Here is a 26,013-nt window from a genome sequence, read left to right on the forward strand (position 1 = left end):
CGGGTTAGGGTTCCTCTCTCTTTACTTCCTTCTTTCTCCCTCTACCCGTATTCTTACTTTTATTTCTAAACCAAGGGACTCCAAAACTTTTACCAAAGCCAACTCCACGCCACGTGGTCCTAAGACGATTGACCGACTTAGGATTCTACACCCAGTATGACGTGACCTAAGCTCTGAACAAAACCCTAGAGTCACCTCTGCTGCCACCACCAGACCAGTAATACAAGAGCAATGATCGAGGTCTGGATCGATCACGCTAATTAATCAACCTAGGGGCTTGATCCCCACTATAAACGATGACCTTGAGTGTGGAATAAATTACACGGTAATGATAATTCCGATTCGATGTTAGAATCGGCGCCCAATGCAACTCCGCCTCGTGTGGACCACGTGACCAGGACAAGTATACACATAAAACACATGGAAACAATAAAATGCAAATTAATAACAAATTTAATTTATTAAAAGAAAACTAAGACAAAATCTAAATAGGTTCACTCCCTATCACTTTAACACTCCCTACTTGACCTGAATGGCAAATGAGAAGACTATTTCTATACATAGCCATAGCAACTATACCTTGGGCGACCACAGCTCTAGGTGTTGGGTGGTCTTGGGGAGAGGTAAGATGTTTGACCTCTCCCAGCTGCTCCCGTATTCACACTGATTTTTTTCTTGTCTGGACTACCCAGACTAGAACCTTGTATTGTTCCGCATCGCTTACCCAGTTACTTTAGCACGGTTAAGTTATAACAATTATCCTCTGTTTATACTGAATTGATCCAGACTGGTTGAATTATTTTACTGAATTAAATTACAAACATCTAACGGCAGAGCTGTTCCCGATCACAAAAATGGTTATTAAAACTTTGAGAAATATTAGACATGTCAACCCTGCTGACCTATGACCGCCGGTCACTCCGCCTCAAAAGTTAGATCTGATTCGTGACGTCACTGATGGTGACTTAAACTCAATAATTAGAATACTCTTGATATTGTACCCAGTACTATTATACAATACAATTTTAATGCAAAATGAATAAAGGCTAATTTTCTCTAAATTCCTGAATACTATAGGATGATTCATTATACGCAGATATGAACAAAGCGTCGGTTATTTCCACCGCGAATTCCCCTGGGGGTCAGGTCACCATGCGGCTCAGCTTCCCATTCTCTTTTGTCGATAAACCACTCTGGATAATTCTTACAACAGCCTAGTTTGTTACAACCCCCCCGCACAAGCACTTAGTAAACCTTGTTAATTTGTTAAAATTCACGAGGTTTAGTATCCAAACCCACAATTCAACTCATGCCACAAACAAAAGCTAACCTAACTAATAAAATTTGACAAATAATAGTCCAACATCATAATAAACATGTTCATATTTCATAAATTTCTCAGCTGTCAACTGACAGCAATCCTCCAATATCAGGAAACATACATCCTACCCTCACTGACATAGCTAAATAACATGTCCCTACTCTACCATCAAAAACTAGCTATTAAACTCTCTTGGCTCTTCACTAGCCAAGTCCATGTGTCCTCTAGAGCCGGCCACACCGTGCTCAAACAAACATTAAAGTTATATCATCAGACTGAACTTTCAGTCATCCGGGAGCGTACTACAGAACTATCAGGTACACATCCGTGTACTAACCACTCCCCATCAATGTCAGCCTTGACATGCTAAGGAACACACCTAATGTTTATTACATGTATCTAAAAATAAAAAAAAAATTCCTATACTATATCACAGGTTTCAGCTGACTGTACAGCCAAGTGTTCTCACTCACTAGAAGTGTCAACGTTTATATTGGTCCGCCTCTCCTGTGTTCAAACATTCTGAAAAAATAGCACAACATAATTTTCCATAACCGTTTGTTCTGGGCTGAGACAATTACACAGGGGCTTCGATTTTGATTACTGACCAATTTATAGTTAAATTTTCATATATTATACCAGAATTATTTTAAATCTGTTTTTCAACATTTATAAAGAATTGATTCTAACTCTGTTTTTCAACATTTAAACAAAAGTGTCCAGATGTTCTTTACACAGATGTTCAGAGCCACTTTGTTGTTTGTATCAATTGTTCATATTGAGTAATCGAAAAAAAAAATCGATGCTGCTGGATGCTGAATGTAGTCGCTGACGATGACGGTGTCGATCTTGCTTCTCCCCATGTGTAGACATCAATACCTGGTCCTCTTGTACTCCCATCCGGTACTCCTGAATGACGACAGAGTGTAGTAGAGCGGAGTGCCAAGTGACAGCTGTAGAATACTGTTACTTCGGCCATTAATCTTGCTCTCGACAGTCCACACGCCTTCATGTCAATCACAGTTCACCCGGTAGTCTTGATGTTAAACTTGTCGCAGATGACCACAGCAGAGCAGAACTGGATGTACCAACGGTGTCTCTTAGCAGGAGTGATGTTAGAAGGTCGTAGAGGCGGGTTGCTTGTTTGCAGAACAGGTGAATCTCGTCTTCCATCATTGCTCACGTCATCTCAGGCGTTTCTTGATGTCCCCAGGTTACTAGGCCGTAAACACCAACTGTGTATACCCTCGTACCGCCGACTTTAGGCCAAAGGAGACAATTTTGCGACCTTCTATTGGCGAGTCCCGGTACTCTGTAGGGAAACCGTGCCTTCCACCTGTGACCGCCTTACTTCTGCTTTCTTGTTACTTCAGATGACGTAATCATTAATCTTCCGGCGAAATTCTTGAGTACTGCTACGTGCTTTCCATTTCTTGACCTCTCCTCCAACACTGCTGGAATGACTGCAGTCTTGATGACGCAGCAGGTGGGTATTGGTGATCTCGAGACAGCTACCCCGGCGTTGTATGGCACCTCCGGTGACTGCTATAATGTGGACAGCTCGCTGGCCCTGACAACCTCGTTAGTGACGTGAGGCGTCGGCCGGGTGACTCTTGGACAGTCACTCATCCCCAAAGTAACTGATGTATGGGTTACTGGGTCTAGTGGGGGGAGGGCTTTGTGTAACGTGCCTCCCCCCTCGGTCTTTACAGACAAGGGTTCACGTGTGGCTGGAACAACTGGGTCGGTGTACCAATCAGACCTGGGAACAGACAGACACAACACAGCGGAAGCATAGATATACTCTGGGTTTGGTGGAGGTGGAACCCCAGAGCACGGTAAAAGTTGCTACCTGAGTCAAGTATAGACATAGTACATCTCATTGCCTTTACAGGAAAATCTAATGAATACTAAATTATACTAACCAAGGAAGTTACTTTACTGTACAGCGCGAGATCTCGTCACCATAGGGTGGCGAGACTGCACCTGACTACTGATGAGCGATGACAGAGGGTCATCCTCATCTTCTGACTCGTCGGTGAAGCCATGAGTCAGCACTGCTGAGTCAGGAACTAGACCCGCTGAAGGCAGTTCTAATTCCTCTCTAGCATGATAATGTTTCAATTTATTCACGTGAATTGTCCTTTCCACCTGGTCCTCGAACACTCCTTTTATAACAAGATTAACCGGCCCCGCCCTTTTAATTACTCTATAGGGTCCTCGCCACCTCGGAGCTAGTTTCCTGCTCTGATTGGCGGGCGCAGCCTCATTCACTCTCAATACGAGGCTTCCTTCCTTCAACTCAAGAGGGCGCACTTTCTTGTCATAAAAATGAGCATACCGAGTCCGTGCCTTCTTGGACGCTTCAGCTGCAATATTCCATGCATTTCTCATTTTTCCAAGGACCTCTGAAGGATAGTCCTCCCCGTATGCAACATTATGTCTGTTAAGCAGACCTGACGGGAAATTGCATGAATTACCAGTAAACAAATGAAGTGGTTGGGTGTTAATTGATTGGTGGATGGCAGTATTCAAGGCGAACTGAACATAGGGTAGGTGTTCATCCCAGGTGTTTGCATCATGTTCAGCAAGGATTGCAAGCATATCCTTGACTGAACGATTAGTCCGTTCCGTCATTCCGTTTGCTTGTGGGTGGTAGGCCGTTGTAAAAGCCGAAGTTGTCTCTAAAATCTTACAAACTTCTCTAAATATATTCCCATTGAATTCTTGACCCCGGTCAGAGACTAAAACTTTAGGAGGTCCGAATACAGTAACGAACCTACGCAAGAATGCATCTGCAACCGTACGAGAATCCTTCTGAGGTAATGCAACTAGTGTAGTGTATCTAGACAGATGGTCAACTAGCACCAACACATATCTGTTACCTGAATGACTGTGGTGTAAATCAATCAGATCGGCCCCCACACGATCTAACGGTTCACGAATTTCAGGAAATTCCTGAAGTGGGGCTTGTACCTTAAGGGTACCTTTCCTCCTCTGGCAACGAGGGCACGACTTCACGAAATTGATTACCTCAGAAAGTAATCCTGGAAAATAAAATAGAGACTTTGCTTTTAAGTGGGTTTTAAAGATCCCCGGATGCCCTGCAATTTTTGAAGCATGCGCAAGCTTTAACGCTGATGACCGCAACGCGTCCGGAATAACTAGCTGAAATACTGCCCTATCATTCTGGCTATTAACATAATACAGGACGCCCTGTTTCATCTCAAAATCATGTATAGGTAAATTCTTTTTCTTTTTCGGGTATTTTCCTCCCTCTAAATACTCAATAATCTCTTTCCATCTCGGCTCGTTCATCTGGTATTTTCTCATTTTATCCGATGGAATGGTTTCAATATTTTCACTAATCTGCATTGCCGCTATATTTCTACTTAGCGTATCTGGCACAACATGTGCTGGACCAGGCTTGTACAAGATCTGGAATGAGTGGGCCGAAAGTTCGTGAGACCAGCGTGACATTCGTGGGCATTTCGTTCGCTTTTTAAATATATGTGTTAACGCTCGATGGTCTGTGTAGATTACAAAATGCCGCTGAAATAGGTAAGGCTCGAAATACCTAACTGATTCTACTACTGCCAGTGCCTCCCGATCCGTAGCTGAATAACGAACTTCAGGTCCTTTGACCTTCCTACTGAAATAGGCTACTGGATGGGGTAAATTATCTGCGTCTCGCTGAATTAAGCACCCGCCAATAGCAATACCGCTGGCGTCAGTGTGCACTTCCCACTCTTTCTCAAAATCAGGAATAGCCAATACCGGTGTCGTGATTAGTTGGTCTTTCAGTTTGCGATAGGCCTCGTCATGTTCAGATTTCCACACAAACTTCGCATTTTTCTTTGTCAGATCAGTCAGGGGTGCTGAAATGCCAGCGAAACCTTCAATGTGACGACGAAAATATCCGGCCGCCCCCAAAAACCTACGCACGTCCTTTGCTGTCCTTGGAGTAGGCATGTCAGCAATGGCGCGGCAAGAATCTGGGTCAGGTCGGATACCGTCTGGGCACACCTGGAACCCCAGAAATTTGAATTTCTGAGCCGCCAAGGTGCACTTCTGAACATTCAGCCTGAAACCTGCCTGATCTAACAACTTCAAAGTCTCAGTCAAGTCCTGTAGGTGTTCCTCAAACGTCCTGGAATATATCACAACATCATCCAGGTACGCTAAAGAATGCCTACCCAGTACCGGACTAAGGATAAAGTTGATGGCCCTCTGAAACGACGAAGGCGCTGTCTTCAAACCAAACGGCATCCTACGGAATTGATAAGTGTGCCTACCATCCGAGAATGCTGTTTTTTCCCTATCCTGTTCTGCCACCGGAATCGCCCAATACGCCGATTTTGCGTCAAGAGTTGAGAAATACTTAGCAGCACCAAATTGATCTATTATCTCCTGTATTCGGGGCAACGGATACACATCACCCTTAGTTAGTTCGTTCACCTTCCGGTAGTCAACACAGAAACGATAACTACCGTCCGGTTTCCGAACAAGCACAACAGGAGAGAGCCATGGTGACGTACTAGGCTCTATCACGCCCTGTCTCAACATTTTCTGGCACTCCTCCCTGATAATGTTCTTTGCCTGTTCCGGCAACCTCCACTGTCTTGTGTACACAGGCAAATGTTCACCAGTTGGAATGGTGTGCTCGATCTTGTCAAGGAGACCAATCTGGTCATCCTCTGTCGCAAACAATTTCGGGAATTTTCGTAAAACTCCTCTCAGTGCCTTCCTATCCGCCTGTGCAACATGTTGCAAATCAAGTGCTGAAATTAATTTTTCTACTTCCTCTACATTCTGTGCAACATTTCTCGTCTCGTATTGTCCTGTGGATGGTGTTTTAGTATTCAACATATTCAGTGCACTACATTGTGCAGTGACGGCTGGCGTCTCAGCTGACTCATGGTGAAAGATTTCTGTGTCCTCCACCATGGTTCCCTGAGATACCCTATCACCTGCCCTGAAGCGAAAAGTCTTATGTGAAAGATTGACAACTGGAATGAGTGCACCTTTATCGAGCACTACAACTAAGTGATGAGGAATTAATAAACTATCACATCTCCCAGCCACCTGAAGGGTGGTACCTGGTTGTATGTGACGTCCCACGGCTACTTTAATAAATTTAACAGAATGTGGTGGGCAACTTTGTTTGGTCAATGCATGCAATGCGCATGACCTCTTAACTGTGTCTGGAAGAGACTTAAAAATCAATTTTGGATAGTGCGCATTATATTTCAGCTTCCTCTTAATTGAAGCTACAACTGGGGGATGGTCGATCATCTCCACTGGGTAGGAAGTCTGTCCCAACTGCAACCTGCAATTCCTAGCCCCTTTTTGAGCAGACAAGGAATAATCAAATCGCGACAGAAAATCAGTTCCCATTAAGATGTGACCAGGAAAATCAAGGTTCTCTACGATCGTACATGTGTGAGGCTGCAATTCCCCATCAATCTCAAAATTAACTGTACCTTGACCTACGATCTCAATCTTTTTCCCATTGACTGCTGTTAATGTCTTTGCGCAACGTTGAAGACGTGCATACTTAAAATTGCTGAAGGCTGACTTTTTAATTACCGTTGCCTGGCTTCCTGTATCAACAAAAGCTGTCAATCTCTCACCTTCCACTTTCACCTCAAAAGTAGGCCTACCATCACTAGGAGCCTGCTTTCATGCTTTCGTAGGAGTGACTTCGCAATCCCTCTGTATATGCCCGCGCTTCCAGCAGGAGTAACACCTCCGCGGATCTCTGTTGGTACCCCGCGCAGGGTGGCTCGAACTTGCAGCTGAGGGCTGCTTCCCGCCTGATGAACCCGCGCCACAGTTCCTCGGCTTGGCTCCCTCGCCTTTACTTAACGCCTCTACGTATGGCGACAACTGAGTGCCCGGCGTCTCCGTGCGCATCTGCCTGTCTAAGGCTGTGGCGGCCTGGGGTTGGGGTTGAGGTATGGTGTGGGTGGCCTCGGGTTGGGGTGTGGGTGGAGGTTGGGGTTGAGGTATGGTGTGGGTGGCCTCGGGTTGGGGTGTGGATTGAGGTTGGGGTTGAGGTATGGTGTGGGTGACCTCAGGCTGGGGTGTGGATTGAGGTTGGGGTGGGTATGGGGTGGCCTGGGGCTGGAATGGGTATGGGTATGGGGTGGCCTGGGGTTGGAATGGGTATGGGTATGGGGTGGCCTGGGGTTGGAATGGGTATGGGGTGGCCTGGGGTTGGAATGGGTATGGGTATGGGGTGGCCTGGGGTTGGAATGGGTATGGAGTGGCCTGGGGTTGGGGGAAGGGTTGGTATGGGAACTGAGGATGGGGTTGGGGTTGTTGTAGTGACGGATGAGGTGTACCTAGGTGTTGTGGGTGCTGTGGTATTGGTGTTATGTTGGGTAGTTCCTGCTGTTGGTGTGGTTGTTCATGTTCCCGTTGAACAGGTTGCTGTTCTCTACCGAGCGAAGTGGGACGTCCTGCCATACTAACTGAGGCCCCATGTCTGCCCTGCTGGCATGGCGTCGATGTTATTTGTGGGGGAACCCAAGACGGCTCTCCCCACTCATGGGACGACTCCTCGCCAGACTCCCCACTCATGTCAATAATAGTATCGCTACCTGAGCGATCCCCAGTGGTGTCGGAAGAGGTTCTATCCTCTACACTCCCATTCCCACTGGTCCCTACTGACTGGTCATTATCAGGGTTAAACATTTTCTGTGATTCCTGGTGTGCCACGTCTTCTAAACTACCCTTTAGTACACCCTCGACCCGGACTCACTACAACCGTGATCTTACACAAAAAAAAAAAATCACAACTCTATTCTAAGAGAAAACTACTAAATTCCCAAAATAGGAAATACACCGATTTATCGAGAGAATCGCTGAAGTGAATCCAATGAATGAGTGTCTGCCCCGCACTCGTGTCTGACCGTGAAATATCCCGCAGTTCTATTGCTGAAACCTAAGTCCTTTACGTTAAAAAAATTAAAGAATCTAATTTATATAAAACAATTTAAATGATAACGCAACTAACGCGCAGCACTCGTGATGGATTAATAAAGAATATTTACTGTACTTGAATACTAAACGCGCTTGAAGTGAGCAGCGTGGCCCCTGATGACTGATGGAGCGGGACCAGCTGCGCTGAAAAAAAAACTAAGTCCCGCGCTTTTTCGCTTAAACGCTGAAAAATCAAAATTTTTGTTCTGAAGGAAGAATAACTAGTTTTACGTTAATAAACCGCTCTAGCGATTAATATAGACACCCAGGACCTATAAATGCTTACTAAAAATTGAATTTTTATCAAAAAACTACGTTTTTACTCAATTGCTGGACTCTGCCAATTTTCCTGACTCCGAGGGAAAAATATTCTATCACCCCAAATATCACAAAACTCTTTTAATTCACAAAAATTTGGGTTTCTCGTTCCCAGATATAAATACGATATTATTTACTACTGACGTTGTATGCAGAACAATACTGACACTTCGGGCGGTTTCAACACTCACTAATTCGAATTTTCGTCAAAATCCGAGATTTTCACCTCCAATGGACTCTGACAAAATTACAACAAGATTTTCTCGAAAAATAACTAAATTCGGCAAAAATGTAATTATCACTGTTTAATGCTTTACGAACATAATTACGTCCCTTGCGCGCACTAGAGAGTAATACTGGCCCCAGAATATACACGAAACATGAAAAATTAGAATTTCCGCCAAAAAGTCAGATTCTAGCCCAAGCTGGACTTAGAAAATTTTCCACCTACGTTTCTACTGAAAACAGAATTCTAAGTCTACAAACACAATTCTACCGTCTTACTGGTAAAAACTATAAGCTATCACTCGCGTCGACTGGAGAATCCTAATGACGCCCAGATCATACACGTGACCCACGAATACAAATTAATTAGTTAACGAGTTTCCGACATCGACTTAGCCGAAAACTTATCCCAAAATACTTAGAAATATACCACGGACTCTATTAAGCATTTACACGCAACTTATTATCCCTTAAACTCCTTCACTTATCTATCGTGACCGACATATAGCCCTAAGTCCAGAGGATTAACTACACTCTAGCAACAACGCCTCTGACTTAGACTAATAGAACAGGGAATAACAAAACTTAACGTACGCACTTAGCCTAATATGCAAGAAAACGCTAAACACTTGGGAAAAATTTTAACCGGGGATTGAATTTAGGGGAAAAAATTAATCTAGAACAACGCAAATAAACGGAAATTACTTTATAAATTTAAGTATACTTAATTCAAAAATGCACTCGACTTAAACTTATAATTGTTCCTACCGGCTCGCCGTACCACACCTAGCCTAGAGGCCACACCATCTAGGTTCCAACAGAGCGACACGCAGCTTTCAGCAACAATTATGACTAGGGACGACTCAACCTCCACTAAGTGTGCGATCACTTAGTTGTTGAATCGCTGCTAGGTAGTTTACTAGTCCGTCCCTCGGAGGCCGCAACGCCCTTCACGGATTACGTTTTTCCTTAGCGTTTTGGGTCGTCTAATAACGCCCTCGGACTATCTACTGGCGTCCCACAGATATATCCGCCCCCGACAGCCCTCAAGGAACTGCTGTTGAGAGTATGGTGGCTCCCAACACCTCTGAATTAATTGCAATGGGTCGAGTATGGTACCCAGTCCAATCAACTCGGAACGGTCTCCTTTTCAATAAATCTAATTTTAACAACCTAATCTTACTAACTAACCTTAATCATATCAGCCCGCATGACCCAAGATTCGCCAATCCCCACTCAACCGCACTGTTGTGGGGCGCACTGCTAATCCTGGCCCGCGGCTGTCTCCTTAGCATCCGCGCACGTGTTCGAACGGCTAGACGCGTGAGCCTTTCAACAATTTCAAACAAAATTGTTGAAACCACCGCTGTGCACCATTGTAACACGGGTTAGGGTTCCTCTCTCTTTACTTCCTTCTTTCTCCCTCTACCCGTATTCTTACTTTTATTTCTAAACCAAGGGACTCCAAAACTTTTACCAAAGCCAACTCCACGCCACGTGGTCCTAAGACGATTGACCGACTTAGGATTCTACACCCAGTATGACGTGACCTAAGCTCTGAACAAAACCCTAGAGTCACCTCTGCTGCCACCACCAGACCAGTAATACAAGAGCAATGATCGAGGTCTGGATCGATCACGCTAATTAATCAACCTAGGGGCTTGATCCCCACTATAAACGGACCGTCAATCAACTGGTGTACAGATTCCTGAGCCTACTGGGCTCTATCATATCTACATTTGAAACTGTGTATGGAGTCAGCCTCCACCACATCACTGCCTAATGTATTCCATCCGTTACCTACTCTGACACTGAAGAAGTTCTTTCTAACGTCTCTGTGGCTCATTTGGGTACTCAGTTTCCACCTGTGTCCCCTTGTTCGCGTACCACCCGTGTTGAATAGTTTATCCTTGTCTACCCTGTCAATTCCCCTGAGGATTTTGTAGGTAGTGATCATGTCTCTCCTCACTCTTCTGTCTTCCAGTGTCGTAAGTTGCATTTCCCGCAGCTTTTCCTCGTAACTCATGCCTCTTAGTTCTGGAACTAGTCTAGTGGCATACCTCTGAACTTTTTCCAGCTTCGTCTTGTGCTTAACAAGGTACGGGCTCCATGCTGGGGCCGCATACTACAGGTGTGTGTGTGTACTCACCTACTTGTACTCACCTAGTTGTGTTTGCGGGGGTTGAGCTTTGGCTCTTTGGTCCCGCCTCTCAACCGTCAATCAACTGGTGTACAGATTCCTGAGCCTACTGGGCTCTATCATATCTACATTTGAAACTGTGTATGGAGTCAGCCTCCACCACATCACTTCCTAGTGCATTCCATTTACTAACTACTCTGACACTGAAAAAGTTCTTTCTAATGTCTCTGTGGCTCATTTGGGTACTCAGCTTCCACCTGTCTCCCCTTGTTCGCGTCCCTCCAATGTTGAATAGTTCATCCTTGTTTACTCGGTCGATTCCCCTGAGGATTTTGTAGGTTGTGATCATGTCCCCCCTTACTCTTCTGTCTTCCAGTGTCGTAAGGTGCATTTCCCGCAGTCTTTCCTCATAACTCATGCCTCTTAGTTCTGGGACTAGTCTAGTAGCATTCCTTTGGACTTTTTCCAGCTTCGTCTTGTGCTTGACAAGGTACGGGCTCCATGCTGGGGCCACATACTCCAGGATTAGTCTTACATATGCGGTGTACAAGATTCTGAATGATTCATTACACAGGTTCCTGAACGCCGTTCTGATGTTAGCCAGCCTTGCATATGCCGCAGACGTTATTCTCTTTATGTGGGCTTCAGGAGACAGGTTTGGTGTGATATCAACTCCTAGATCTTTCTCTCTGTTTCATTAAGTACTTCATCTCCTATTCTGTATCCTGTGTCTGGCCTCCTGTTTCCACTGCCTAGTTTCATTACTTTGCATATACTCGGGTTGAACTTCAACAGCCATTTGTTGGACCATTCACTCAATCTATCTAGGTCATCTTGTAGCCTCCTACTATCATCCTCTGTTTCAATCCTCCTCATAATTTTTGCATCGTCGGCAAACATTGAGAGGAACGAATCTATACCCTCTGGGAGATCATTTACATATACCAGAAACAGTGTAAGTCCAAGGACTGACCCCTGCGGGACTCCACTTGTAACGTCTCGGTAATCTGAGACCTCACCACTCCACCAACGAGTCAGGAAACTCGTTGTCTCCTGTTGCTTAGGTACTCCTCTATCCACCGGAGTACCTTCCCTTTCACTCCAGCCTGCATCTCCAACTTTCGCACTAGCCTCTTGTGTGGCACTGTATCAAAGGCTTTCTGACAATCCAAAAATATGCAGTCTGCCCACCCTTCTCTTTCTTGCCTTATTTTTGTTGCCTGGTCGTAGAATTCAAGTAACCCTGTGAGGCAGGACCTGCCATCCCTGAACCCATGTTGATGCTGTGTTACAAAGTTCCTTCGCTCCAGATGCTCCACTAGTTTCTTTCGCACAATCTTCTCCATCAGCTTGCATGGTATGCAGGTTAGGGACACTGGCCTGTAGTTCAGTGCCTCCTGTCTATCCCCTTTCTTGTATATCGGGACTACGTTAGCTGCTTTGCAAATATCTGGCAGTTCCCCTGTTGCCAGTGATTTGTTATACACTATGGAGAGTGGTAGGCACAGTTCTCCTGCTCCTTCCTTTAGAACCCAAGGGGAGATTCCATCTGGGCCTTTGTCACATCCAACTCTAGTAAACACTTCCTTACTTCCCCACTGGTAATGTCAAAGTCTTCCAGTGGTTCCTGGTTAGCTATTCCCTCACTTATCTCTGGAATTTCTCCTTGCTCTAAGGTGAAGACCTCCTGGAATTTCTTATTCAGTTCCTCACACTCTTCCTTCCTTGTGTGTATGTGTGTGTGTGTGTGTGTGTGTATTTAGTAATTTACTATTTGTGCTTGCAGAATCGAGCTATTAGCTCTTCGGCACCGCCTTTCTAACCTATTTATTTTTCCTCTATTATGGCTACTACACATATTTCTCTATAACACACACACACACACACACACACGCGCGCGCGAGCACGCACACGCACACGCACACTCACACACTGCGTGCGTGTGTGCGTGCGTGATCTGGCTTCTCAGTGGGGCGTCTGTCCGTGCGGGGATGTCCGTGTGATTCCACTGGGACCTGATCCTCTGATGATTTATGACTGCCCGGATCTGATAGGGAATCAGAACCCATTTGTCACTCCCAGCAAAACAAAAGACTAACTAACACCACGACGGTGTTTTGATACTTATTGTTCTCGTTTTCTCTCCATGTTTATGTGTCCTCCATCCCTCCTTCTCCCTCCCTCTCCGTCTCCCTCCCACTCCGTCTCCCTCCCACTCCGTCTCCCTCCCACTCCGTCTCCCTCCCTCTCCGTCTCCCTCCCACTCCGTCTCCCTCCCACTCCGTCTCCCTCCCACTCCGTCTCCCTCCCACTCCGTCTCCCTCCCACTCCGTCTCCCTCCCTCTCCGTCTCCCTCCCACTCCGTCTCCCTCCCACTCCGTCTCCCTCCCACTCCGTCTCCCTCCCACTCCGTCTCCCTCCCACTCCGTCTCCCTCCCACTCCGTCTCCCTCCCACTCCGTCTCCCTCCCACTCCTCACACATTAAGGAGAGGGAGGGAGAGTACCTTTACCCACATCCTACCCTCCACCATCTCTCTGCTTCCTTCTTGCCTTCGCCCTTTCCATTCACCCTTTACTTCCTCCCCACCCCCCCCCCTTTCCCTCCATCCATCTCTCCCTTCTCCTTCCCTCTCTCCCTCCCACTTTCCTCCATCTAAGAATGTGGTATATTTTCCCTTCACTGAAAACATAACATCTATAACGTTATTAATTAAATCTTAGCTATATATAAATATATATATATATATATATATATATATATATATATATATATATATATATATATATATATATATATATATATATATATATATATATATATATATGCGAACAAGCCTGATCGGTCTCCAGGCACATATGCAACTGAAAACTCACATCGCAGAAGTGACTCGAACACCGGTTATGTCCGGTCGTGTTGGTCGAGTGGTTAAGAGATCCTGTACATCAGATGCATTGCTTCTGGCAGTATGGGTTCGAGTCACTTCTGGGGTGTGAGTTTTCAGTTGCATATATGCCTGAAGACCGTTCAGGCTTGTTCGCATTTGTGTTCCTCACGTGTGCCCAAAGAATGAGGTGATTTGATAAAATACCATGCCCAAGATTATCAACAGAGTGCCGGCGGGGAATAGGGAATTAGCCTCGGCTACCATCCTCTAATGTCTGGTCGTGTTGGTCGAGTTGTTAAGGGATCCAGTACATCAGATGCATTGCTTCTGGCAGTATGGGTTCGAGTCACTTCTGGGGTGTGAGTTTTCAGTCATTATATATATATATATATATATATATATATATATATATATATAATATATATATATATATATATATATATATATATATATATATATATATATAATATAATATAATATGGGTTCCAAGGGTTGTTATAGCCGGGGGGAAGAGTTGTAGAGATAAGCTCCCACAGCCTGTAAAGCGCCCCTGATGGCGTGCGTCTCAAATAGCCTCTTACAACCAAGTCCAGCTCCTGGCCTGCACGTGTGGCTTAGCCTCTAGGCCTACCTTACCTTGAGGTTACCTTGAGGTTACCTTGAGGTGCTTCAGGGGCTTAGCGTCCCCGCGGCCCGGTCGTCGACCAGGCCTCCTGGTTGCTGGACTGATCAACCAGGCTGTTGGACGCGGCTGCTCGCAGCCTGACGTATGAGTCACAGCCTGGTTGATCAGGTATCCTTTGGAGGTGCTTATCCAGTTCTCTCTTGAACACTGTGAGGGGTCGGCCAGTTATGCCCCTTATGTGTAGCGGAAGCGTGTTGGACAGTCTCAGGCCTCTGATGTTGATAGAGTTCTCTCTCAGAATACCTGTTCCGCCTCTGCTCTTCAACGGGGGTATTCTGCACATCCTGCCATGTCTTCTGGTCTCATGTGGTGTTATTTCTGTGTGCAGGTTTGGGACCAGCCCCTCTAATATTTTCCACGTGTAAATTATTATGTATCTCTCCCGCCTGCGCTCAAGGGAGTATAGATTTAGGCTCTTTAGTCGGTCCCAATAGTTTAGGTGTTTTACTGAGTGGATTCTAGCAGTAAAGGATCTCTGCACGCTCTCCAGGTCAGCAATTTCTCCAGCTTTGAAAGGGGCTGTCATTGTGCAGCAGTACTCCACTCTAGAGAGCACAAGCGTTTTGAAAAGTATCATCATCGGTATAGCATCTCTAGTGTGAAAAGGTCTTGTTATCAAACCTGTCATTTTTCTTGCAGTTGTGACGGCTACTTTATTGTGTTCTTTAAATGTAAGGTCTTCCGACATGAGTACACCCAGATCCTTTACATTCCCTTTTCGTTCTATGTTATGATTTGCCTGAGTTTTATACGTGGTTTCCGTTTTTATATTTTCATTTTTGCCATAGCGCATGAGCTGGACCTTATCTTCGTTAAACACCATATTATTTTCCGTAGCCCATAGAAAGACCTGTTCTACATCTGATTGGAGGTTTGCCGTGTCCTCTATGTTGCCTACTCTCATGAAGATCCTAGTGTCATCTGCAAAGGATGATACAGTGCTATAGGTTGTGTTCTTGTCTATGTCCGATATGAGGATGAGAAAAAGTACTGGAGCAAGCACAGTATCCTGGGGGACAGAGCTCTTCACGGTTGATGGGCTGGATTTTATTTTGTTGACTATTACACATTGGGTTCTGTTAGTCAGGAAATTGTAGATCCATCTGCCTATTTTTCCGGTAATTCCTTTTGAACGCATTTTATGTGCAATAACACCATGGTTTCATTTATCAAAAGCTTTTGCGAAACCTGTGTAAATTACATCAGCGTTTTGTTTGTCTTCCATTGCATAGTGGTCCAGCAACTGCGACAGGCAAGAGCGCCCTGTTCTGAAACCATGTTGTCCGGGGTTATGGAGATGCTGTGATTCCATGTATATTGTGATCTTACTTCTTAGCACTCTCTCAAAATTTTTTATGATGTGTGATGTTAGTGCTATCGGCCTGTAATTTTATGCCTCTGCCTTATTTCCTCCCTTTATGAAGTGGTGCTATCTCTGCTGTTTTTAGTATATCAGGGATAACGCCAGTATCTAGGCTGTCTCCACAGAATGTGGAGGGCCTGCGATAGTGGTTTTTTACAGTTCTTGATGAATATGGAGTTCCAAGAATCCAGGCCTGGTGCAGAGTGCATAGGCATACTGTTTATGGCTTATTCAAAATCCAGTGGGATAGGGTGACGTCTGATATATGACTTGATGTTGGTATCATATCTATGAAAAATTCATTTGGGTTATCAATCTTTAATGCGTTTAATGGCTCGCTGAAAACAGAGTCGTACTGCTTCCTCAGTAGCTCGTCTCATTTCTTTGTTGTCATCGGTGAAAGTTCCATCTCCCTTTCGCAGGGGCCCGATACTAGATGTGGTTTTTGATCTTGATTTTGCATAGGAGAAAAAATATGTCGGATTTCTCTCTATTTCGCTGATGGCCTTTTGCTCTCTCTGCCTCTCCTAGGTTTTGTATGATTCTTGTAGCTTGAGTTCAATTGTTTTTATTTCTCTACCTAACCTTCTTCGCCGTTCTTGAGATAGGGTGCGACTCTCAAGTTGTTCCGTGATTCGTTTTCTTCGCCTATATAGGGAACGACGTTCCCGTTCCAATCTGCATCTCTTCCTCTTTTTTCTTAGGGGTATGCGGTTTGAACATATTTCTAGTGCTACTGAGCTTTTTTTTCCAGGCACTGGTTCAGGTTTGCATTTTCTAGCTGTTCTTCCCAGTTTATTTCTGTGAAGTCCTGGTTTATTTGCTCCCAGTTTATCTGTTTATTATTGAAGTTGAATTTGCTGAAATCTCCTCCACCGGGAATATGGACTGGTTTTGAAGGTCTATTCCCCATGGTTGCCATAACTTCAATTAAGTTGTGATCTGAGTAACAAGTATTTGTAATCATTATGTTCCTAATCAATTCGTCATTATTAGTGAAAATGAGGTCCAGCATGTTCTCCTTCCTAGTTGATTCTAATATTTGCTGGTTTAAGGCAAACCTGTCACACATCCGTAGCAGGTCATTTGCATGTGCCTGTTCATTTAGGCTACTTCCTGGTACTTTTTCTGATATTACTGTATTAGCCAGGTGCTTCCATTTCAGGTGCCGTAGGTTGAAGTCCCCAGGCCTGGCGGAACTGCTTCTACCAACAGGAGAAGGGGCGATGGCAGGTCTCTGGCGCCTTAAAACCAGTTGCTTCGGGCAAATGGGACTCGTTAGCCTGGAATCCCGCCACACACACACCGAAACTACGACGTTGGTACAATGTTCGAACAAGTTTTAACACCTCCTAACCAGTTATAAAAACCAGTATAGCAAGTTGTAACAACGTTCTAATGCGTCCTAAACACATTAAGCCAAGATGTAACAACTTTATTACAAGTTGTAACGAGCGGAAAATAGGGACAGTTTTGGTTTGTCTTTCCAGGGATGGCAGCTCATCTAGGGGAAGGAAAACCCCGAATTCAAACCTCTGCTGTCTTGTGGCTAAACCCACTCATGGGAAAGACTTCGGGAGTCCACCCTGAGGAAAAATCCGGAGTCGGAGTCCCTAAGGCAGTTTGCAGCTGTTTACAGCTACATTCTGGCAACTCCTGCGACGACACTGGTGCCAAGCGTATCGGCGCCTGCCTTTCCCTTGGATCACATCGGTGGCGTGGAGAGGGTGGACCTGCTGCATGGGCAACAGCTGATCCTCCATAATTACTGCCCAGGCCTGTGCCCTGGAGAGGACACTCCAGCATCACCTTGGCGATGGCTCAACACGGGAAGTGACAGTTACCGGTGATAAGCCTACCACTCAATTGGCGTAGAGTAAGGCGCCAGGGGTTGCTTCCGTCGGTGGGAGAAATCATCCGATTTCATAGAACAGCTACCGCCCGCCACAAGCTGGGCAGCCCCCAGCCAATAAGGTGCTGTCCCGCCACGGTCGGCCTGCTTCATTGGGTGCGTGGTGCTTAGGCCTCAATCCAATAAGCGGATCGTTAACCCATGCACCAGGGAAAAGAAAACAAACACAGAGCCATCCAGCTCTCAAACTGGGCATCTGGAATGTAAGGACCATGACACCGGGTCTTTCGGAAGATCTACTGGAAGTGAACGACGCCCGCAAGACAGCTGTGATCAACAATGAACTGCAAAGGCTCCAGATGGACATAGTCGCCCTGCAGGAGACACGTCTGCCTGCAACCGGCAGCATACGGGAGAAGGACTTTACCTTGTTCTGGCAGGGCAAACCACCAGAAGAGGTAAAGGAGCATGGCGATGGCTTTGCCATCAGGAACAGGTTGTTAGGGTCCATAGTACCGCCTATGGAGGGGTCTGCAAGGATCATCAAACTTCAGCTTCATACAGCAGTAGGAATGGTCAGCCTCATCAATGCCTATGCACCAACACTGACCTCTACCGAAGCGAAGGACAAGTTCTATGATGACCTCGGCCTAGCTCTCAGAGACATACCTCAACAAGAGTCTGTCTTCCTCCTGGGAGATTTTAATGCAAGAGTTGGTTCTGATCACAGCTCTTGGCCATCCTGCCTGGGCCAGTTTGGATTTGGGAAGATGAATGAGAGTGGGCAGCGCCTCCTGGAGTTCTGCTGCCGTCATGATCTCTGCATCACCAATTCCTTCTTCGACACCAAGCTCCAACATAAGGTTTCCTGGAGACATCCCAGGTCTAAGCATTGGCACCAACTCGACCTGGTGCTTACGGGGCGTAACAATCTGAGAAATGTCAAACTGACCCGCAGCTTCCAGAGCGCAGATTGCGACACCGACCACTCTCACGTCGTTTGCAGAGTAAAGTTCCAGCCCCGGAAAATCCACAGAGCAAAGAAGGAGGGAAGACCACACATTAACGTAAACAAGACCCGTAACCTTCACAAGGTGGAGGAATTCACTGCGGCGCTGGTAAATGCCCTTCCAGTACTACCCTGCGATAGCGCAAGTGAGAGGTGGTTACATCTCAGGGGCACCATTTTCAACACTGCCATGTCCACCTTCGGTAAGAGGCAGAACAAGTCAGCAGATTGATTCGAGGCCAGTGCAGAGGAACTGTTACCCTTCGTAGAGGAAAAGAGACGAGCTTTCTCATCCTACAAGAACCTGCGCTCAGAAAGGAACCTACAGGCCCTCCGTACTGCCCGCAGTAGAGTTAAAAAAACTGCGAGGCGTTGTGCTAACGATTACTGGCTTCGACTCTGTTCCAGCATCCAGAACGCAGCCACTGTCGGCAACAAAAGAGGCATGTACGAAGGAATCAAACAGGCAACATGCCCTACACAAAACCGGACGGCTCCTCAAAAGTCAGCCACTGGAGAGATCATTAAAGACCGTGATCAACAGATGAATTGCTGGGTGAAACATTACTCTGAACTCTACTCCAGAGAGAACTTGGTCAGCGTAGAGGCTTTGGATGCAATTGAATGCCTGCCCATCATGGAAGAACTTGATCTTGAACCAACTGTGGAAGAAGTTGAGAAAGCAGTGGATTCACTTTCCTCAGGGAAGGCCCCAGGAGACGATGGGATTCCACCTGAAGTTCTCAAGTGCGCTCGTGGAACACTTAAATCTGAGCTTCATGAACTTCTATGCCAGTGCTGGAGGGAGGGCTCGGTGCCACAAGACATGAGAGATGCAAACATCATCACTCTCTACAAAAATAAAGGTGACAGACGCGATGTAAACAACTATCGCGGCATATCCCTCCTCAGCGTCGTTGGCAAACTCTTCGCCAGGGTCGTTTTGGTCAGGCTTCAGATTCTTGCCGAAAGAGTGTACCCCGAGTCACAGTGTGGTTTCCGAGCAGAGAGGTCGACCACTGACATAGTGTTCTCCCTGAGACAGCTTCAAGAAAAGTGCAGGGAGCAGAGAAAAGCTTTGTACATTGCCTTCATTGACCTTACAAAGGCCTTCGACCTCGTGAGTAGGGACGGACTCTCCAAGATCTTGGCCAAAATTGCCTGTCCACCCATCCTACTCAGCATTATACAATTGTTTCACAAGGACATGAAGGGGACAGTCATGTACGACGGCTCAACTTCTGAACCATTCAACATTAAGAGTGGTGTTAAACGGGGTGGTGTTCTTGCTCCAACCCTGTTCGGCATCTTCTTCGCGATCTTCGTCAAGCATGCCTTTGGAACAACCACAGAAGGCATCTATCTCCATACAAGATCTGATGGAAAGCTCTATAATCTATCCAGACTCCGAGCAAAGACAAAAGTACAGATGCGAATCCTCAGGGAGTTCCTCTTCGCCGACGACGCAGCGATCACCACACACACAGCAGCTACTCAACCGCTTTGCCGCAGCCTGTTCCGCATTCGGCCTGACAATCAGCCTGAAGAAGACACAGGTGATGGGACAAGATGTCAATGATCTACCCTGTATCAATATGGAAGACTATGTGCTGGAGGCAGTTCACGAGTTTGTGTACCTGGGCTCCACAATCCCAGACACCATTTCCCTGGACACTGAGCTCAACAGGTGTATCGGGAAGGCCGCAACAACACTGGCCAGGCTCACAAAGCGCGTTTGGGAAAATGCCAAACTGACAGTTATTATAGTGTGGGTTGGTGGTGTTGTCGTCGTGTTTCTCCTCTCCGGACAACCCAACCCACAACTCGGTAGAGTGCCTATACTTCACTAGGAGATCACACTAGGCGCTTCTGGCTCTTGGAGAGGGGCTCAACGTCACACGCTAAGGGGATGCGGCTCCAACACTCAGCCTCGTTGTCACGTGCACACACCCACTCGAGCCGCTGTGACTCCCCACTCTCTCCTTAGGTGATATGATCTCCTCAATCCCCTTTGACTTATTGGTTTTCCATTCTACCCTGTCCACAGCAGTGGTTCTTGGTTCTTTCTCTCTCTCTCTCTCTCTCTCTCTCTCTCTCTCTCTCTCTCTCTCTTCTTCTGTACTATTTCATGGGACGCCTCACTAGGACAAGGGCAAACACCAGCAAATTGGAATACATTTACTGGACAAAGCACATACACAATACATACACACATATAATAATAATGAATCCTATACTCTATACTATTACAATCAGGTTGCACTCCAACACAACCAGAACTCTATCATCAGCTTATCAAGTGGTATCCTATCTTCTGATTCCCCACCTGATACTATCTACCTCTTCAAGTAGATCAAGACTTATACTACACTGTTGCATTATCAACAAGAGTATATATATATATATATATATATATATATATATATATATATATATATATATATATATATATATATATATATATATAATATATATATATAACGTGTACAAGGAAAATCAGCATGTGAATGCAATAACATATATAGTATAAATGTTCCTTGATACACAACAATGATCAATCGATCACTCTATCAGTCCTAGAACATATATATCTGTAGGTAATCCAGCCTGCATCTGTAACTCTAAACTTCAGTATAAAACACTCCTTGACATAAGAATGCCAACAGTCACTCACCTCTCACTGCGTCTTGCACGCTAATGACAACCAAACACTATCAACTCCCTACAAGTAATCCACCAGAACTTCCCTTCCACCTCTGAAAGTTCACTACCCTGATATCTTCAGATTCTTCCGGGCTTAACTACCAGGATTTTCTGCAGCTCTTCCAGGCTGCTACAATGAAGTTTTCCTTGAGCAACTACGGTGCTTCACCCTTCTGCTAGGGTCCTCCACAGCTCTCCTGGCTGCTACACCATTAAGTTCCCTTGAGCAACTGTGGTGCTTCACCACCTCTACAGAAGCATGTGACACTCCTCTTCACTGCTTCTCCTCACAGCTCGAGGTCCTCTCCTCCACTACCTTGGAGTCTCATCAACTACTCCCTCTGTACTGGCTTCGAAGTTCTCAGCAACTTCTTCCCCAAAGACAAACCTGCAACCCATCGACACTCCAATAAAAATGTTTCCCCTTAAACACATAAACAAAAATAATCACACAATATGTTTGCCTCAAACCTCTATCTGTCCACTACATACTGTGAGAGTGGACTCCCCCATTGGGCGGGTCCATGCTCCACCTTGCCTGGCGGGCCTCACTCACTCCGGGAAGGGCCTCCGCCGTCGGGAGCTCTGTCACCTGCCAGCGCTCAGAGGAGACGGATGTCGCTCCGTGTTCCTCCCTCTCCACTCTCTTATTTTAGGCTTTCTGCCTTATCAAAACATGTCTAACTTATAAATAAACATCGATACTGTCGCTGGGCACACGACCAACTACAAGCAATCACTATGAACTGGCTTAAATCGTGCTTACCACAGATTGTCTAGTTGAGGGCGCTCCTCCCTCTGACGAAGCCTGGTCAGGGCGCTGCCAAGGCCCACGATAATGTCTCAGGGCGGCTTAATACTCTCCTCGTCGACCAGGACTTGAGACCACAACGTTCCCAGCTCGATTCTACAGCTGGCACATCTGCATACTTCTCTTCTCTTGGAGATATATCACTAGGGGGTTCCTTTCTGACGGGAGCTCAAACGGAGCGCGGCTTTCCCCCTGCGATGTCTGGCCTCAAGTGAGGTCAAAGCCCTCCAGAAGTGCGCCTCACGCCTCCAGCAAATTATTCACATATCCTAACCAGTCATTTATCTGCTTTCTTATGCACTGCCCATAATCTTAAATTGTTATTTAAATCTGACCAACTATTTTACAACTGTGTTATCGCCTCTATATTTCCTATACCTTCTATTTAGGTCAGGCTTGTTGAATAACTCTCAAGGGGGAGACTCGTTTCTCCTGCAGGCTGAGATCATAACACAGTGCACACCAAGGCACAAGTCTACATGGCATGTCTGGTGAGTACACTTCTCTACGGCTCTCGGAATCCTGGACCCTGCACTCTCGCCAGGAGAGACGGCTTAATACCTTTCACATGCGGAACCTGAGACGCATCCTTGACATCACGTGGAAAGACCACGTCACCAACAACACTGTACTCGAGAGAACAGGAGTCCCTTCAAAGTTCACTCTCCTGAAACAGAGACGCATGCGATGGCTGGGACATGTCACACGCATGGTCGATGGCCACATACCGAAGGACCTCTTGTATGGAGAACTGGCATCAGGAAGGAGACCCACCGGAAGACTTGTGCCTTGGTGTGCACTGTGTTATGATCTCATATTGTGTGATTGTATTGTTGCTGCAATGTTGTGGTACACTGTTGCTGTAATGTTATGGTACATTGTTGCTGTAATGTTATGGTACATTGTTGCTGTAATGTTTTGGTACATTGTTGCTGTAATGTTATGGTACATTGTTGCTGCAATGTTGTGGTACATTGTTGCTGCAATGTTGTGGTACATTGTTGCTGTAATGTTTTGGTACATTGTTGCTGTAATGTTATGGTACATTGTTGCTGTAATGTTATGGTACATTGTTGCTGCAATGTTATGGTACATTGTTGCTGTAATGTTGTGGTACATTGTTGCTGTAATGTTATGGTACATTGTTGCTGCAATGTTGTGGTACATTGTTGCTGCAATGTTGTGGTACATTGTTGCTGCAATGTTGTGGTACATTGTTGCTGTAATGTTTTGGTACATTGTTGCTGTAATGTTATGGTACATTGTTGCTGCAATGTTATGGTACATTGTTGCTGTAATGTTGTGGTACATTGTTGCTGTAATGTTATGGTACATTGTTTCTGCAATGTTATGGTACATTGTTGCTGCAATGTTGTGGTACATTGTTGCTGCAATGTTGCGGTACATTGTTGCTGCAATGTTGTGGTACATTGTTGCTGCAATGTTGTGGTACATTGTTGCTGCAATGTTGCGGTACATTGTTGCTGCAACATACCTCAATCAGCCGCTGGAAGATAAGACGTCCCCCTCCTCTGACTCAGTGCTGCCTCTCGGGTACACATTGTCCCTCGATAATATTCTTGGTGACTCGGATACTTATGATATCGTTCGCCTTATGCCTTTCTGTTCTCGTATTGGCATCCTTGGTGATATTTAGCGTCCTCTGATTATCCCGCACATTTGATGGTGCTTCATAACCTTCCCGGTTTGGTGCCTTGTTTTGATAATTACTTACTTGGTTAGAATAAATCGGGGTCATAGTACCAGACTTACTCTCAACAACCAGGTTAGCCACAAATGAATCCTGAAAATCCACCTCCCACTTGACCCCTGAAGGGGTCCTGGACTCTGGAACAAATACCTTGGTAGTAACAGAACTGACAACAGTGAGCAGTGATAGAACTGGACTCAGCACAGGTAGGGTAGATTACACCATCCACTACAACAGGCTGTTCACTCACAGAACTGAGCTCAGCACGGGCAGGGTAGATAACACCATCCACTGCAACAGGCTGTTCACTCTTACAACTGAGCTCAGCACAGGTAGGGTAGATAACACCATCCACAGCATCGGGCTGGGCCTGCACACAACTAGGTTTATTAAACATGATATGACACTCTGTCCCAATAACTTGACACTTGTCAAAATCATTACCCACAATAACATCAACCCCGGGGATGGGTAACTGCTCACTAACTGCTACAGTGCACCAACTCGGTGTAATAGTTGATTTCAGGTAACTTTAACTATACGGTCAAACGGCCAAATTCAGACGTAATTTGTAAGAGAACAGTTTGTTCGGTGTTTGAATATGTTTAAAGTTAAGAGCAGGTGTTGAATAGTCACGTGTGGCCAACAAACATGTGTGTGTGTGTGGGGGGGAGGGGAGGGGGTGTTTGAATATGTGTTAAAGTTAAGCGCAGGTGTTGTAAAGTCACACGGGGATAACAAACGCGTGTGTGGGTGTTTGAATATGTTTAAAGTTAAGAGCAGGTGATGTATAGTCACGTGTGGCCAACCAAAAATATTTTATACTATAATCTTCCTCTCCAGGTGAGCACTAATAGGTAAACACTGATAGGTGCGTTAAGCAACAATTACATGTGTTTGAGGAGGGTAGAAATAGCCTAAGCTTCTCTGTCCCTTTGAGATGTATTTCTTTCTTGTCTCAATAAACATACTTGTACATGTGTTTGGTTGTTTGATTTAGTGCATGAGGCTTTGGTGTGTTTGTCTGTTTCTAATTGTTTTGTAATATGATTCAGAGTTTGTGTTAAACAGGTAAAATGACTATAGATTATGTAGTCTCATGAAAGACATCATATTTTTGGGAGCTAATGTATTCATTGTATGGCGATAAGTGTATTTTCTGTATGTCAACGACAGATGAGTTTTTGAGCAATATACAATACTAGAGGGGCCGGGGGGTGGGGGGGAGATACCCGGCGTTGCCCGGGTGACTGAGGCCTCATCTTCACTACACACTATCTTCATCACTGTAAAGTTCTTCATTATACACTATCATCCACCACACACACTACCTTCACTGTCAACATTCTCAGTATTCACTATTATCATCACTGTAAACATCACTATTATCATCTTCACTATACTCACTATCATCACCACTTAAAACTTTCACTATACACTATCATTGTAAACGTCTTCATTATTACACATTTCTCACTGTACCAGTCTTTACTATTCAACCACCATCACTATACACCGTAATCATCTTCACTACACTATCTTTATCACCGTAACCATCGTCACTAGTTTAATGTTGATCCTCCGCTGTCCGTATTCGCGTCTGTCTGTCTCTGTCTCTTCGTCCGTCAGCTTCCTAATGGTCTCTTCCCTTTATGAGTAGCTGAGATCTCCTGTAGTGATTGTGTGTCGCACAATCAGAGGTGATTGTGTGTCGCACAATCAGAGGTGATTGTGGAGATGGCAAGACAGCTCCGGCACGAGGGACGACGCGTGAAGGCAGTAGCATTCCTTGTATCGCCAGGAAAGAGGATATACCTGATCAACCGGGCTGTGATTCATACGCCGGGCAGCTTAGCGTCTTAATAACAGCCTGGCTGACCACACTACCAGGCACACCACTCACTGTTGTGACAGTCACCATTACCACTCACTGGTGGGACAGTCACCATTACCACTCACTGTTGTGACAGTCACCATTACCACTCACTGTTGTGACAGTCAC

General features: G+C 45.6%; 1 protein-coding gene across 1 annotated transcript; it reads right to left on the reverse strand.

Annotated features, from left to right (window-relative positions):
• Positions 1-23,112: 23,112 nt before the first annotated feature.
• On the reverse strand, positions 23,113-23,793 carry LOC138366352 (mediator of RNA polymerase II transcription subunit 15-like). The gene has a single exon (XM_069327387.1). It carries the CDS (start codon positions 23,791-23,793, stop codon positions 23,113-23,115), a length of 681 nt encoding a protein of 226 aa, XP_069183488.1.
• Positions 23,794-26,013: the final 2,220 nt, after the last annotated feature.

This window comes from Procambarus clarkii, chromosome 19 (assembly GCF_040958095.1).
Source record: "Procambarus clarkii isolate CNS0578487 chromosome 19, FALCON_Pclarkii_2.0, whole genome shotgun sequence".
In the NCBI taxonomy this organism is placed as follows: Eukaryota; Metazoa; Arthropoda; class Malacostraca; order Decapoda; family Cambaridae; genus Procambarus; species Procambarus clarkii.